Below are 18,052 nucleotides of genomic sequence, written 5' to 3'. Positions count from 1 at the left end.
CCTCGGGTCACTTCATTTATACTAGAATTAGAGCAAACAAAAATAGCTACCTACAGTCACTATATCCATGGACTATCCCAGAGTGTCAATACTTAGTACCTAATCAGATGTACAGCACTTTGGTCAACGTGGGTTGTTTTTAAATGTGCTATACAAATAAAATTGACTTGACTTGACTTGACTATATATACCGAACGTCCTCTCAACCCAGATTCCAAAGATCAACATCTCCATCCTTTTTTTAATTTCTTACCCTGATCTATCTCCTACTCTCACCAAGCTCCCACTCTCAAAGACCTCTTACTTTGTCTTTCCTGTTTTACATTTCTCTCATTTAGTCCAGCACTACTGATTTTCACAATCCTCTTTCAACCGCAATCCAATTACAGCACAGGAACAGGCTCTTTTGCTCACAATGTCCCTGCCAAACCTGATACCAAGATAAACTAATCTCAAAGATAGATACAAAGTGCTGGAGTAACGAAGCAGGTCAGGCAGCACCTCTGGAGAAAAAGGATGGGTGACATTATAGGTCGGAACCCTACACACTAATTTCATCTACCTGCACATGATCCATGTGCCTCCATTCCCTGCACACCCATGTGCTTATCTAAAAGCTTCTTAAACACCACAACCATATCTACCAGCAACGCCCTGAGAACGCATTCCAGGCGCTCATTACCATGAGACTTCTAAAGCTTGTAAAATGGTAATTTACAATCTCTATTGAAGATTAATATATAATAACCATTCTTTTGGGGGGGAAAAGACTTCATATTCTAAGGTTAGTGAGGTTTGATATAATCCAGTTTTCAAGAACAGTGATGTTACAAAACCATTTGCTGAATTGCTGCAAGACTTATTGTTCTTAATCCAACACTGAAAGCTCATCTAAACTACAAGCAATAAAGTACTCTACTGAAGTACATGAAGTTGTGATTCATCCATCAGATGATCTAAGCCACATGAATTAAAATAGTACGATCGTAAAAACATTAGCAGATGTGCATTTATTTATTGTTCAGATACTCGGAGTTGAAAGTTTATCATATTTAGGATATTACATAAAAACAAAAACCTTGACTGAAGTCCAATCAATAAAAATAAGGCCAAGCTGTATGAAGGACATTTTCACAAAAAAAGTTTTAACTCAGGTCAAGTGAATTATGACTCTGGAAATCACAACATTTTGACAATTATATGGAGAATAGTAAACATAGAAAATAGGTGCAGGGGGTGGCCTTTTGGCCCTTCGAGCCAGCACCCTATCTAACTCTATTTTAAATTCATCCAGTGAATTGGTCTCCACTGCCTTCTGTGGCAGTGAATTCCACAAATTCACAACTCTCTGGATGAAAAAGTTACTTCTCACCTCAGTTTTAAATGGCCTCCCTTTTATTCTTAGACTGTGTCCCCTGGTTCTGGACACCCCCAACATTGGGAACATTTTTCCTGCATCTAGCTTGTCTAGTTCTTTTATGATTTTATATGTCTCTATAAGATTCCCTGTCATCCTTCTAAACTCCAGTGAATACAAGCCTAGTCTTTCCAATCTTTCCTCATATGATAGGCCCTCCATCCCAGGGATTAACCTCGTGAACCTACGCTGCACGCCAGATGCTTGCATTCTGTCCTCCAATGCTTACTGAATCTCCCGGTTGATAATTATTTTAACTCCACTTCCCATGTGGGCCTTTCTGTCCTGGGCAACATCCATTGGCAGGGTAAAGCCACACATAAACTGGAGACACAGCACCTCATTTTGCTTGGGTAGCTTACAACCCAATGGTATGAACATTGAATTCTCCAATTTTAGGTAACTAACCCAAAGCATCCCCTGTACCCCTTCCCTATCCTTCACCTGGAAGCGCACCCATTTCTCGCATTAACCCACCCCTCTTTCCCCATCCCCTTCCACCGTTACCGCTTCTCTAGCTTCATAATTCATGCACCTTCTCTTCTTACAACCTTTAATCTTTTCACCTCTCGCCTTTGTCCACCACCTGCAAATCAAACTCCTCACCTTTAGACTTTAGAGATACAGTGCAGAAAAAGGCCATCAGCCCACGGAGTCCGCAAGGCCCAGCAATCACCCCGTACACTAACATTATTCTACACATTAGGGACAATTTTACAAAAGCCAATTAACCTACATACCTATACGTCTTTTGAATGTGGGAGGAAACCGGTGCACTCGGAATAAACCCATGTGGTGACAGGGAGAATTTACAAACTCCGTACAGACAACCCCCAGTCAGTGTTGACCCTCGTCTCTGGCACTGTAATGCAGCTTCTCTACCGTTGTGCCACTGTGGTGTCTTCAAAGCACATGATACTTGCTTTGGCATAACATATGAGATTAGCAGCTACCAATCTTCATGCTTTCCATAGGACAGAAGGTAATGCAGAGCTGATTGTAGAATTAGTGGGAATCTTCAAACCCACAACATGGCTCAAAACCCAACCAGATTCCAGGGTTATATCTTACAGGCTTCCAAGAAAGATATTTAGAGTGCATTCTTTGTCTCCTGGATTTGTTGGATTCGATTAACAATTGAAATATACTGTAGTGGAGGATTCCCATATAGCAGATATGATTTTATCTTGATGTGTAGAAAGGAACTGCAGATGCTGCTGTCCACTGAAGATAGACACAAAATGCTGGTGTAACTCAGCGGGACAGGCAGCATCTCTGGAGAGAAGGAATGTGTGACTTTTCAGGTCGAGACCTTTAATCTAGATTTATGAATACATTGAACCCATACAATGGAATATGAACATTGATCAGCTTGATGGCATTGCAATCGAGAATTTGGCTTCTCTGACCTGCAGCCCAGTTTGATAAATGAATGAGATTTTTTTTCACTGACAGGATTTAATTGTTTCAAAATCATATTTGCTTGACAAAGTTTGTTTAATTTAATAAAGTAATACAAAACCATGTCATCAGACACGTTGTCAAATAGCTTTTTCAAGTAAACAGCTTTGGCACAATACTTTTATTTTCACATTGTTCATGATAAAATGAGCAATTGGCGATATTGTGAAGTCACTGGGCTTTTCATTAGAATTATCCTAAAGGGAAAAATAAAAAAGTAAGTTCAAATTATTTCACTTTGTCAATTCCTGCTTCTCACTTCATTTTCTTTTAAATGTATGATAACTTATCAACAAGAGTATAGAGGTAATTTTGAATTTGAAAGCATAATTTTTATTTCATATCAGAATACTTCTCAGACTATCCTGGGTGATATTTTACCTTCAACCAATACCATCCAAAACCAGATTAAATGATCATTTACCCCATTGTCCTTATTAAAGATCCTGGTTTGGCAAAATAACTGTCTTATTACTAACGATATTAAAGGATACTAGACTGAGGTGGACCCGTTGGATCCAAATTTCTCCTGCGGGCCACTCCTGGGGCAACCCTCTCTCAACTGACGATCATGCAGGCCTGGCAACCCTCTCCAACTGACGAAGGCCCTTGCCAGGTGGGCAGTGTTCTCCGGGGCCATGGGCGGGTGAGGGGGACAGGGAAGGGGAGAGGGAACCACTCACCTCGGCCCCATGCCACCAGCGCTGCAGCCAGAGCGAGCCGTGGACCCAAAGCCTCTCCTGCAGCACGGCGGCGATCGCTGGCGAGCAGCGGCGATGGCCATCTTGTTGGACCCTCTGCCGCCGCACCACAGAAGATGAGGCACGGGGCACGCCAGGACGGGCGGCAGATCTCCCGGGGGGGGGGCACACATCTATTAATGTTAGCGGCGGCTCGTGGACTCAGCAGCCCTCTCCCCCTCATTGGCCCCAAACCTTTCCTGCATTGGTCCAGCACCCTCTCCTCCCCATCCCCTTCCCCCATCCCCTCACCCCCCCTGAACCCCCCTTCTCCCCCCCCCCCACTCACGTACTCGATCTCCCCACAACCCCTCTCCTCCCCTCACCCACTCCATTCCTCCTCAATCCCCCATATTCTCCCCCTTATTCCCCCCTCACCCACTCCATCCCCATCAACCCCTAAACCTCTCCTGCATTGGTCTAGCACCCTCCCCTTCCCCACTCCCCTTCTCCTCCTCACCCAACTCCATTCCCTCTCAACCCCCCTTATCTCCCTTCGCCCTCCTTACCCACTCAACCACTCCATCCCCCTCACATGGCCAGAAGCGAGCTGCGGTTCACTACGGGTCACTGCCATTTGCACCATCGCAGGCATGAACTGATGTTGAAAATGCGGCTTGTCCACCCCGTGGGGGGGGGGGGGGGGGGGAAGAGGGATAAGGGGGGGGAAGGGAGGAAGAAGTGGGTGAAGGGATGGAGGGGGTTGAGGGGGGAAGGAGTGGGGAGGGGAGTTCAGGGGGATGGAGTGGGTGAGTTAGTGACCGCTCAGCGACGCACAGCCCCCCCCCCCCCCCTCATTGGCCGACACTCGGGCGGGTCCCATTGTGACGTCACACGCTGAACATGGCAAGCATCGGTTTAATAAGGTAAATTTAAAACTTTAAAATGTCTCTAACTTTAAAAACATGACCAATTTGAATAAAACTTGGATGAAGGTGTCCCCAGGACAAAGGTGGTCCTAAAATTGTCATGCTGTCGTGTACTGTTTTTGGATGAAAACCACATAAAGTAACAACCGCACAAACATGGAACAAACAAGATGAGAGTTTTACTAATATATATAGATGATGCTACATGGGATATTTTGAGAAGTAAAAGCTGGCATTATGACATTCAAATCTTTTAGAGTGTTCTATTTCAGATGTCATAAGGTTGAAAAGCTTATGCCACCACAACCAAAAGCATTCCCAAATCAGGTCTATCAAATTAGAATTCTGTTAACTTCACCTATGTACTTGTCATTTCAGAATTATCTTTATAGTAATGCAAGGTATGTTTTCATGATTAAGTTACTGTCATATTGAGGATTAATCTTAACCAACATTTACAACACTAGTACCTAGTCTACCTAATTCATCCAAACAGACCATGTTTGCACTATTATAGTCATGTGCTCTCCTTAAATGCAGACACCCCCCCCCCCCCCCAAAAGGTCCAAGGGCTCATTATTAGCACAGCAAAACTTACTTCAACTCCTCTTCTAATTGCTCGTATGTCCTATGTAGATTTTTATTTTTAATTGAAACTGGAATTTCAGGGATAAACCAAGCTGCAAGATACTTGACGCAGACAGCAACATTCTAAAACAGATATGAAATAAGTTGTTTCAATTTTCTCACTATGTGTTTACATCAAGATATACTAGTGTATCAGAAATGCTTAAGAGTATACATAATATCCAAGAAGACAACACTTCACATTGAGATGAGAGACTGCAGGTGATGCAATCTGTAGCGTAAGAAGGAGAGCATTTTTCGGAACTCGGTGGGCCAGGCAACAGCAGTGGAGGGTAATGGACTGTTGGCATTCTAGAGACAAAGGGTCTCTAGTACATGGGCTGAAATATCCACTGTCCATTTCCCTCCACTGATATTGCTAAACCTGCTAGGTTTTTCTAGCTGCTCTTTTTGTTTTGCTACAGATTCATATCAATTGGGCTATATTCAGATATTTGTTACTATTTACCCTGCAGGGGTAGAGCAGGGGTAAAAATGCATTTGTCTCAATTTGGAGATCAATAGACAGGTGTCTTAATTACTACAAGAAATTACTATTACTACCGGGAAATATTACAAACAGGTTCTGGTACTTACCTCTGATCTGTACAATAGTTACGTTGTACACATTATTTACCTCAAATAACACTAAAAAGGCCAAACGAGCAGCTAAGATTTGCCAAAACTGAACAGTAAGCTCTTGAGTATATTCATCTCTGTAGTCACGATATCTGGACATGAGACAGATGATATGTCTTAAGGTCAAATTTTGTGATAGTCAATAGTCAATTTTATTTGTCACATACGCATAAATGCGCAGTGAAATGAAAGATTACCCACAGTCCAACAATAAGAGCAATACAAATAAGCAATAACACACACAATCATAAACCAACACCAAACAAAAAGAAACATCCATCACAGTGAGTCTCCTCCGGTCACCTCCTCACTGTGATGGAAGGCCAGAATGTCTTTTCTCTTCCCCTGCCGCCTTCTCCCGCGGTCAGGCTGTTGAAGTTGCCACGCTCCAGGCCGTGATTCAGTCAGATATATCAAGCAAGTATATACGCCAGAGAGCATCTGAGATTCACATTATTTCAAACTACAACTACAAATGAGTAACAATGGTAATGTGGATAGAGATCATACCTGTGGAGATATTGAATGAGAAAGAATTGGTGAACACTGAAAATAAACGAATGCTCACATCAAAACTACCTCTTCAACTCCCACTTCCCTTAACCATTTCTGGGTAAGATTTAACTGATTTGTATATAGTCCTGTTCCCAGTTCCATTCCCACATGACTAACAACTGTTCCCACTCAGAGACCCAAGAAATAACAAGATGGACCACAGTGCTAAAGTAGCATATGGCTATCAAATGCACCAATTCATATATTGGGATTTTGGCTACTGGTGCAGGATGTGAAATGTACATGACCGAGTGGACGACCAGTTCCCTGCATAGTGATAACACCACCCCAATTCTGCTCTTGAAGACTCAGATAGAGACTACACTAGGATAGTTTATAATTGAAGGCTGGTGCACATGTTGGTGAATTTTCCAACTTGTAAAAATTTGTTTAAAGGTTCTCGGCTTTTAACGCAGTTTTCCATCATAGAAGTGGTGGCCTGTTCCATGTCACACTCATGAATAAAACAGAAGTTAAAAGGCAGAAGTTTTGGTTTTCATTGCAGCACAGTCAGAAGACACCCAACATCTCATTGTTATTGTGGGTCAGCTATCTTACTCTGAATTCCAGCTTTTGAAGAGGCTTTGAGGGGCATCATCATTAATAATCAGTCTTCTAGCCAATTGCTGATGCCCATCCAGGGAAATATCATTGAATCCACACAGCATTAATCTGCTGTCTTCAGTCAGAATGGCAATATGTTGCTAATAAAGCATTCACTCCAGCAGTGCTCACTTATATCTGTCACTTAAATAGAATGGACTTCTGTATTCATGACAAGATGAGGGAGTTCAAAGCATAGCCATCGAGGTCCAGACTTGGTTGCAGACACCTTTCATAAACAACAGCATCTTTTTTTACCTGAAGTGAGCAACCATCCACCAGCTTGGTTACGCCTACTAAGGGAGGACAGCAATAGAGTCTCGACCTGAAACGTCACCCATTCCTTCCTCTGTCCCTCTCTTCCCCTCCCCCTCCCAGTTCTCCCTCTATCTTCCTGTCTCCACCTATATCCTTCCTTTGTCCCGCCCCCCCTGACATCAGTCTGAAGAAGGGTCTCGGCCCGAAACGTCACCCATTCCTTCTCTCCTGAGATGCTGCAGGACCTGCTGGGTTACTCCAACATTTTGTGAAATAAATGGCATAATTATTTGCTTTATTTGCTCATGTCAGATATCTGGTAGGACCAGTAACAGCATCCATTTCTTTTGCAAATAAAATAATCTTAGTATTGCTGATCCAAAGTGCAGTCCAGCTAAAGTGCAGTCCAGGGCAGCACGGTGGCGCAGTAGAATTGCTGCCTTACAGCGCTTGAAGCACTGGTGACCCAGGTTCGATCCCGACTACGAGTGCTGTCTTTACAGAGTTTGTACGTTCTCCCCATGATCACGTGGGTTTTCTCCAATATCTTGGGTTTCCTCCAATACTCCAAAGATGTACAGGTTTGTAGGTTAATTGGCTTGGTATAAGTGTAAGTTGTCCCTAGTGTGTGTAGGACGGTGTTAGTGTGTGGGGATCACTGATCGGTGTGGACTCAGTGGGCCAAATGGCCTGTTTCCGCACTGTTTTATTGCAAAAACAAATACCTAGAATTCTCTCCCAAGAATCCATTGAACAGCATGTGGGGCTACCTACAGCTGTTCAGACCTTCCCAATACATGGGAAGGCAATGGTGACCATTCTGCAACAGTGGACGTGGGTCTTTTCCCTTCACATGCTTCCTTTTTTGATAAATGGTGTAATATAACAAAATATCACATGTTTAACAGATCAGTCAGCAAATAGTTGTGCAGCCACAGCTTCTGAGCTCTAGTCTTTAAAGGGGTCGGCACAACATGCACACCCACCACTACTGCACGTGATGTTGCACAATTACATCAGCGGTGCTAGCTCGAAGGGCCGAATGGCTTCCTCCTGCACCTATTTTCTATGTTTCTATGTAATCCTTATGGATCATTTTACTGTTCATTATTAGAGGACAACAATTTAAAGGACATAAAATCAAGTTTATTGTCATGAGTACATAACATGGGATGCAGGTCCAATTCATCACTGCAAAAGTGCATAGTGTGCCTTCTTCATGATTACACCTATATGCTGGACACAGGTCTGGTCCTCTGAGATGTTAATGCCCAGGAATTAGAAGCTGTGAACTCTCTCCATCGTTGACTCATCAATCAAAACTCGCACTTGGTCTTCCCCTTTCTGAAGTCAATGATTAATTCTTCTGTTTTATTGGTATTGATGGAGTTGTTGTTGTGGCACCATTCAATCAGGCGTTCTATCTCTCTCCTACACGTTGACTCATTGCCATCCATGATCGTCCAACAACAGTGGTGATTTTGGTGAATTTAGCACTGGAACTGTGTTTTGTCATTCAGTCATGGTGAAATGCGAGTTAAACAGAGGGCTCAGCATACAGTCTTGAGTTACACCTGCATTGATAGTCAGTGAAAAGGAGATGAAGTATGGATCTGATTGAGGTCTGTCGATGCAGAAGTCAAGGAACCAGTTGCTTACGGAGGCACGAAGGCTTAGGTCTTGGAGTTTGGTGATGAATTTGCAGGGAATGATTGTGTACCTCGCTGAATGCTAAAGGTCCGTGCAACCCAACTGGAATCCTTGAGTATTCAAGGACATCTTCAACCTCTCACCTGCAGTCTCACCCTGTTTCAAAAGGGCATCTAACACCAGCATCCAAGAGGAGCATAGTGACTTGTCACAATTACTGCACTCCAACAGCACTTACATTCAAAGTATTGAAGTGCTTCGTGAAGTCAGTTATGGCTCAAATCAACTCCTGCCTCAGAAATGATAAGGATCCATTTTAAATTGCCTATTACCACACAGATCACAGCAGGTGCTGTCTCACTGACATTCTACTCTGGACCATCTGGATAATAAGAACACATACATCAAACTGCTGTTCGTCGATTACAACTGAGCGTTGTGCCTTGTGCCTTAAATCGTCTGAAGATTTACCTGACAAATTGTTTCATATATCATGTAGGATGTGCCACGCACAGGAAACTTCTGGCATGCATCTCCGCTCTTATATTGTATGCTTTGATTAATAAGGGAAAGCATCTCATGTGCTTTTTCAATCATGTATTGACCCATTTCTGCTGAATCTGTGAACACACACTCCAAATTCCCTTTGTACAGTGCCTTCCATAATGTTTGGGACAAAGACCCATCATTTATTTGTTTGCCTCTGTACTCCACAATTTGAGATTTGTAATAGAATAAATCACATGTAGTTAAAGTGCCCATTGTCAGACTTTTTTAAAGGCCATTTTTATACATTTTGGTTTCACCATGTAGAAATTATAGCTGTGTTTATCGATAATCCCCCCCATTTCAGGGCCCCATAATGTTTGGGACACATGGCTTCACAGGTGTTTGTAATTCCTCAGGTGTGTTTAGATGCCTCCTTAATGCAGGTAATGCCCAAGGGAGCTCTCAGCAGCTAGTCTTTCCTCCAGTCTTTCCATCACCTATGGAAACTTTTATTGCTGTTTTCAACATGACGACCAAAGTTGTGCCAATGAAAGTCAAAGAAGCCATTATGAGACTGAGAAACAAGAATAACACTGTTGGAGACATCAGCCAAACCTTAGGCTTACCAAAATCAACTGTTTGGAACATCATTAAGAAAAAAGAGAGCACTGGTGAGCTTACTAATTGCAAAGGGACTGGCAGGCCAAGGAAGACCTTCACAGCTGATGACAGAAGAATTCTCTCTATAATAATGAAAAATCCCCAAACACCTGTCCGACAGATCAGAAACATCTTAAGGGGTCAGGTGTGGATTTGTCAATGACCATTGTCCGCAGAAGACTTCATGAACAGAAATACAGAGGCTACACTGCAAAATGCAAACCACTGGTTAGCCGCAAAAATAGGATGGCCAGGTTACAGTTTGCCAAGAAGCACTTAAAAGAGCAACCACAGTTCTGGAAAAAGGTCTTGTGGACAGATGAGACAAAGATTAACTTATATCAGAGTGATGGCAAGAGCAAAGTATGGAGGAGAGAAGAAACTGCCCAAGATCCAAAGCAATACCACCTCATCTGTGAAACATGATGGTGGGGTGTTATGGCCTGGGCATGTATGGCTGCTGAAGGTACTGGCTCACTTATCTTCATTGATGATTCAACTGCTGATGATAGTAGCATAATGAATTCTGAAGTGTACAGACACATTCAATCTGCTCAAGTTCAAACAAATGCCTCAAACCCCATTGGCCGACGGTTCAACCTACTGCAAGGCAATGATCCGAAACATACTGCTAAAACAACAAAGGAGTTTTTTCAAAGCTAAAAAAAAATGGTAAATTCTTGAGTGGACAAGTTAATCACCTGATCTGAACCCAATTGAGCAAGCCTTTTGTATGCTGAAGAGAAAACTGAAGGGGACTAGCCCCCAAAACAAGCATAAGCAATCACAGACTTCAAGCAGTCATTGCAATAAAGGATATGCAACATATTACTAAACATAACTACTTTCATTTACACAACATTGCTGTGTTCCAAACATTATTGTGCCCTGAATTGGGGGAACTATGTATAAACACTGCTGTAATTTCTACATGGTTAAAACCAAAATGTATAAAAATGGCCTTTATTAAAATCTGACAATGTGCACTTTAACCATGTGATTTTCTTTCTATTACAAATCTCAAATTGTGGAGTACAGAGGCAAATAAATAAATGATGGGTCTTTGTCCCAAACATTATGGAGGGCACTGTATCTCCCCAAATGTTTTGCCTTTGTGCACAACTCAGTTATAAAATACCTTCTGTGTGGTGAAATTGAAACAGATTGAATTAATCAAGGACCATAATTGAAAACTTAATTCGTGTTAACGTTTTGGGCTAAAAGCGGCAAATATCTTGTATGGAAATGGTCCAATATCTTACCTACAATGAGTTATCGGATAGTTTAAAAATGTTGATCCCTTAAAATGATTAATACTTTTCTCAAAATGCTTCAGATGGTACACCGAGAGACTGTTATTAACGTACCCAGTCATACAACTGTAAAATAAATATTACATATCAACGGTGTGATAAAAACCGTATTATTAACAGTACTATTAACGTGGCAAAATATATTTAAACATTTTACTGAGGATACAAGTAGTCAGCACAGCATTGTTCAGGAAAGGAAATAAAAGGCTTAAGTCATGACCAAAAAAGGTGGACTTTCTCACAACAGAATCTCTCACAGTGCAAAGTTGAGAATTTACTTAGAAATAGAATTCTCCAGGTTGCCCTTTTAAGACAAGATGAGATGATTTTTTTCTCACAGAATAGTGAGTCTTTGGAACACTCTTCGTCAAATGGCAGTAGAAGCAAAGATTTTAAATATTCTTAAGGCAGAGGTGTATAGATATTTGATAAGCAAGAGGTATGGTGCACATCAATGTTGTTGAAGTGGAGATGGCCAAAGATAATAGAGCAGAGCAAGATAGACCACTCAACCCTAAAAACCGAAGTATCTCATGGCGACATTTTAGTAGGCATAAACTTGCAGAAACATTTTAAAAGAAAAATAACCAAACTCTGTGAATTGATAGATGAGATATATTCTGCATTTTAATGGTATCATCACACATACTGTTCCCCCAAAACACTGATTACACTGTGAGAGGCATAACGGACGGCGGGTTTTGCCTACTAAAATGGCTCCTTTGCATACTACACTTCAGTATAGGTGATTTCGACAGAGTGGTTCATCTTATTCCTCTAGAATCTTTGGAGATGGCTAAGAACTTCAAGTTCTGCTTCCTCAGAAGACTAAGGAAAATTGAATGTGTCCAACGACATTTATCAATTTCGACATTTGTAACATGCAAAGCACACTATTGGATTGCTTCACAACTTGTACTATCCGTTCTACTTGTCCGTGGGTGCGGGGGGAAGAGAGGGGAAGTTTTGTTGCCTCCATCACAGTGAGGGGGTGTTTGGAGTCACTGTGATGGATGTTTGTGTTGGGGTCGGGTGTCCTGTGTTCTTTTCTTTTTGCTGTATTTTGTGTGACTGCTGAAATTTCGCTCGGTGTTGTGCCGAGTGACAATAAAGTGTTGTTATGTTATGTTATGTTATGTTATGTATGGCCTGATTGTAGTTATGTTTGGTTTGAGTTGACTGGATAGCACGCAAAGAGGGGTCCTTCCCTGTATCCCAGTACACATGACAATAATAAACCAATACCAAAACTGTGAGAAATGGTGATCATATCATATCATATCATATATATACAGCCGGAAACAGGCCTTTTCGGCCCTCCAAGTCCGTGCCGCCCAGTAATCCCCGTACATTAACACTATCCTACACCCACTAGGGACAATTTTGACATTTTACCCAGCCAATTAACCTACATACCTGCACGTCTTTAGACTAGCAGGTTGAGAGACTTGAACATAAATGATCAAAAGATCATGGGCAGGTATGGAAAATAATCAAAATGCTTATGGAGTACTGTTGCTATATATTTGCAGGATTAGAATAGATGATGGCAAAAGTTACGATACAGCTATATAAAGCCCTGGTTAAGCCACACCCAGAATATTGTGAGCATTTCCGAGTCTCGCAACCTTGTAAAGGTATAGTGACCTTGGAGGGGGCAAAGTGTATATTTCCCAGAATGGTATGGATATTTTTAGCTTAAACTGCAAAGAGATATTACCAAACCAGAACAATGATGCTGTGGCCATTTTACAGATGCAAAACAGGTGTCAAAATATTAAATAAAGTAGACAAAATACATAGACACACTGAGCAGGAAATGTTCTGGTGCCAAATATGTATGCCTGAAACCAGTGATGAAGGTTTGTACAACAAGTTGTTTTGCCAGGAAACCCAAAGAGCTTGCTGTTATTTTTCTGATAAATTTGGTATGTGTGCAGTCCAAAAGACAGCTTAAATTGTAAAAACAACATAAACAAAAAGGTAGAGGATGCTTTACTCATTGAGGCAATATACTTCAAAAGCCTGTTACGCTGTTTCATTCCAATGCATCTTTCTTATTTGTTCAATGATAGTACACATTCAAAAATATATTCCCTTTAACAGATTATATGTAGTTTGTATTTTTACAATTCAATTGATATACTCACTCAATTTTGATAGGATTTGGATGCCTACATGGACCATATATGTAAAGGTACACTTGTCGAGGAATGAAATCTGATGTGAAGGATATCACCAATCCATTTCCAATAACAGCAAGAACCCCAATTATTTCGAGAATTTGCAACCATATTCCTGCAGCACAGACACAAAGACGTGTCACTCATAATTTTCCTATTGTCACTATTTTGCTAATATTTTTCACATATCTTCTTGTCTTTATTGTTAAGTTCTTAATAATTTTATTGATATCATATGGCTTTGGTCCATTGCTTAAGTGGCAATTCACATCTGATCAAACGACTTAATATTCTTAATATTCAGGAGTACCAACTGGAATACATATTGAAATTTAATGCAACCATTGCCATTATTTTGTATTTGAGCCCAATATGTCCATGCCAACCATCAAGTATCTATCTATACTTGTCCCATTTACCAGCACTTGGTCCTTAACCTACTCTTCTTTGGTGATTTGAGTGTAGGTCTAGATGCATCTTAAATGTTGTGATACTCTATTCTGTGACCAATGATGTGCTACAGTGGTCTGTGCTGGATCCTTTATTGTTTGTCATATGTTAACGATTTAGATGGAAATGTAGGTGGCATGATTAGTAAGTTTGCAAGTGACATCAAAATCAGTGGCAGTGAAGAAGGTTGTCTAAGACATCAGCTGGGAAAGTGGGTAAGGGAATGACTGATGGACTTTGACTTGGACAAGTCCAAAGTAATGCATTTTTAGAGGTAGTAGGGCCCTGGGAAGTGTTGTTGACCACCTTGGGACACAAGTACATAATTCCCTGAAAGTCGGAACATAGGAAGACAGGAAGATCATAGCATATTTGTCTTCATCGGCCGAGGTATTGAATAAAAGATAGAGTTGAGATGTAATGTAAGAAAATAACTACAGATGCTGGTAGAAATCGAAGGTATTTATTTCACAAAATGCTGGAGTAACTCAGCAGGTCAGGCAGCATCTCAGGAGAGAAGGAATGGGTGACGTTTCGGGTCGAGACCCTTCTTTAGACTGATGTCAGGTGGGCGGGACAAAGGAAGGATATAGGTGGAGACAGGAAGATAGAGGGAGAACTGGGAAGGGGAGGGGAACTATCTAAAGTTGGAGAAGTCAATGTTCATACCGCTGGGCTGCAAGCTGCCCAAGCAAAATATGAGGTGCTGTTCCTCCAGTTTCCGGTGGGCCTCACTATGGCACTGGAGGAGGCCCATGACAGAAAGGTCGGACTGGGAGTGGGAGGGGGAGTTGAAGTGCTCAGCCACCGGGAGATCAGGTTGGTTGAGGCGGACTGAGCGAAAGTGTTGAACGAAACGATCGGCGAGCCTGCGTTTTGTTTCGCCGATGTAAGTAAGTTTACATCTAGAGCAGCGGATACAATAGATGAGGTTGGAGGAGGAGTTGAGATGTAATGTTACAGTTGTACAAATGTTGGCCACACTTGAAGTATGGTATGTAGTTTTGGTCATCACACTATAGGAAAGATGTGAATTAAGATAGAGAGAGTGCAGAATAGATTCACAAGGATGTTACCTGGATTGAAGGGTTTGGATTATAAGAAGAATCTGGATAGCTCCGGTATGTTTGCCAGTGTCTGTTTCCCATGGTAGGGGTGCCTAAGACTAGAGGTACAGGTTTAAAGTGAGAAGAAGGATGTTTAAAGGAGAGCCGAGGGAGTACATTTTTCAAACAACTGAGGCAACTAAATCATCCTATCAACAACTAGAGAGCAGTCCTGAGTTACTATCTACCTCACTGGAGACCCTTGGACTATCTTTAATCAGACTTTAAAGAACTTTATCTTTTACAAAATATTGCACTAAACATAATTCCCTTGGTCATGTATCTGTACTATGTGGACGACACGATTGTTATCATGTATAGACTTTCCATTGACTGGTTAGCACGCAAACAAAGCTTTTCACAATACCTCGGTACATGTGACAATAAACTAAACTAACCAAACACATAGTTGGCATCTGGAACGAGCTACTGGAGGTAGAGACAACAGGAACATTTATGTGGCATCTTGACAGGTACTTCAAAGAACAGGCCTTAGACGAATTTGGAATTAATGCTGATGAGGGATTTGTGTAGATAGACATAATGGTCAGGATCATGGGCCACTTTCTATGCTGTACAACTCTTACACCAACTGCCTCCATCACCTTCTTAGTGCATTCTCAACTTTGTCCCCTGGATTTAGACACCTATGCCAAGAGAAAATGTGTCTTATTAGTTATGCCTCTCAATTCTGTATACCTCTATCAGGTTTCCCTTCAGCCAAGCAAATCAAACCCAGCCTTCCTATCTTTCCTCATAACTGAAACATTCCATCCTGCAACTTCCAGTTCAATCTCATCTGCACTCTCTCAAATATAATAACATCCTTCCTACAATGTGCAACCAGAGCTGCCCATTATATTCCAACTGTGGCCTAACCAATGTTTTAGAAAGTTGGAGGTAGACGTCCTTTTGGAAATAAAAATGGGTGTATGATGCATGATTCTCCCCCTCGATAAATGCATGATTCTCCCCCACAATTTTCTTTTACGTTTCCTAACCCAAGAATGCTTAATGGCCAACACTAAAATAATAAATCTGCTTCTGCTGACAAAGAATCATTGAGGAAATTAAATACAGCTGGTCCATGGATAACATTCACTACCAAATACACAGTGCAATCCTAACTTGTCAGGCATACCATAAAATCTAGTAAGATTTGAATATAGATCAAAATACACCCTGTCAAAGATACACGTAAATACATTTATTGTTATACTGAATAAAACAAACGGTGATCATCAAAATTTTACCAATATCTTTTGCTTTCCGGGGTATAGGTCGTTTGAAATGAAAAATCTTCTTTTTGGCATCAAATCGAATTTCAACTAGGTTATTCAAAAAAGCTAGTAATGGAGCCAATGGAAAGGCTGCAACGAATATTGTGGTGAAACTATACTGAATCGCTGAAAAGGAAAAGTAACACAAAAGTTCTCTCAAAACTGCAAATCAATAGCTAATATTCATCGTCAGAACCCAAGTAATGGTTGCTGGCCAAAACACTGGAGACTACCTACGTACCACAAGTGGAGCCATATCCCTTCATGGACTTAATGGCCTCAAAATGGAAAAATCAAGAAAAATATAGCATCCAAACAAACCTGTTCGCAACAGGCAAACAAAAGTATAAGAGTGACACTGAAGCTGCTGCTGATTGCAGGCATTGAAAACCTAAATTTAAAAAGTTGAGCTGTAGGAAGATATACAGCATAAGCAACACATACAAATTTCTAGGTCCACCCATTGGTAGTAACATGCAGGATTTACCATACATCCCTTCCTTGCTCAAGTTAGCTTGGCTTAATTGTAGTAAAGTTGTTACTGCTGCAGAAAAATGTTGTCAAAGAATTTGTCATTCCCAATACAGTACTACATTAACTGTTTATATATTGATCCACAGCATGAAGTCTTCCCAGTCCAGAGGTCTCTCTATGGTAACAAGTTCAACACTGGTCAGCAGTGGGCAGTTTGCAATGTAAGGCACACCTGCTGCCAGCACCCAGTGATGTCTGCAATCAGGTCTGCAGCCAGACAGGGTTGCCCACTTTCCCCAGTCTGGTTTGTGTGCTGCATACAGCTGCACAGTTACCGAATGGGAGTTAATTCAAACTCACTGTGATTCTGTTTCCCATGCTGTCTTTAAACTCATCAGATTCTGTTTGCTGTGTTGGAAAGAACTGCAGAAGCTGATTTAAACCAAAAATAGACACAAAAAGCTGGAGTAACTCTAGTCCGAAGGAGGGTCTCGACTCGAAACGTTACCCATTCCTTCTCTCCAAGATGCTGCTTGTCCCGCTGAGTTACTCCAGCTACTTGGTCTAGATTCTGTTTCCTGCTCCCCTTTAAACATACTGGGCCCTTTGCACTTCCTTAAAAACTCACCAGGTTCACCAGAAAAAAATCTTAGAACTATGCAACCTGTTAATCAAACCTATATAAATTTACAGAGATCATAAAATGCATCATATCCAATTATTCAGAAAATCTGCCTATTGATTCAGATGATGCCAGAATATCTGAAAATTTACTTTATAAGTTCCAGACAATAGAACATATAAATATCTGAACCTTTGAAGTAATTGATTGCAGAATAAGCTAAATCGTTGAAAATATTTTCTGGGCTCATGCTTCAAAGCCGAATTGAAGGATTAGAGAAGTCATCCTCCTCAATAGAAACAAAATGATTAGGGAGGAACTGCAGATGCTGGTTTAAACCAAAGACAGACACAAGAGGCTGTAGTAACTCAGCATGTATGGAGAAAAGGAATAGGTGACATTTCAGGTCGAGACCCTTCTTCAGACTGAGAGCCAGAGGAAAGGGAACAAGAGTTACATACGGTACATAGGAAAAATGAATGGAATATATGCAAAAAGCAATGATAATCAAAGAAATGTGGGGCACACAATAGGCCATTGTTGGCTGTGGGATAGTTGATAATGAGTATATAGACATAGGAACACAACAGGCTGACAGTAAAACTAATATGACAACTCGGGTGGAGGAGGGAGGGAGAGAGAGGGAATGCAAGGGT

The 18,052-nt window shown here is 41.3% G+C and overlaps 1 protein-coding gene across 1 annotated transcript in view; it reads right to left on the bottom strand.

Annotated features, from left to right (window-relative positions):
• Positions 1-3,014: 3,014 nt before the first annotated feature.
• LOC144602156 (anoctamin-9-like) overlaps positions 3,015-18,052 on the bottom strand; it is an 86,197-nt gene continuing 71,159 nt past the window's right edge. The window contains exons 19-24 of the mRNA XM_078414891.1: positions 16,274-16,426; positions 13,432-13,579; positions 11,231-11,347; positions 5,752-5,845; positions 5,086-5,198; positions 3,015-3,075 (exon numbers count right to left, since the gene is read on the bottom strand). Of these exons, the coding sequence (XP_078271017.1) occupies positions 3,015-3,075; positions 5,086-5,198; positions 5,752-5,845; positions 11,231-11,347; positions 13,432-13,579; positions 16,274-16,426 (686 nt within the window). The remainder of the gene's footprint in view (positions 3,076-5,085; positions 5,199-5,751; positions 5,846-11,230; positions 11,348-13,431; positions 13,580-16,273; positions 16,427-18,052) is intronic.

Source organism: Rhinoraja longicauda, chromosome 18 (assembly GCF_053455715.1).
Source record: "Rhinoraja longicauda isolate Sanriku21f chromosome 18, sRhiLon1.1, whole genome shotgun sequence".
NCBI lineage: Eukaryota > Metazoa > Chordata > Chondrichthyes > Rajiformes > Arhynchobatidae > Rhinoraja > Rhinoraja longicauda.
This window is presented reverse-complemented; position numbering and strand designations above follow the sequence as displayed.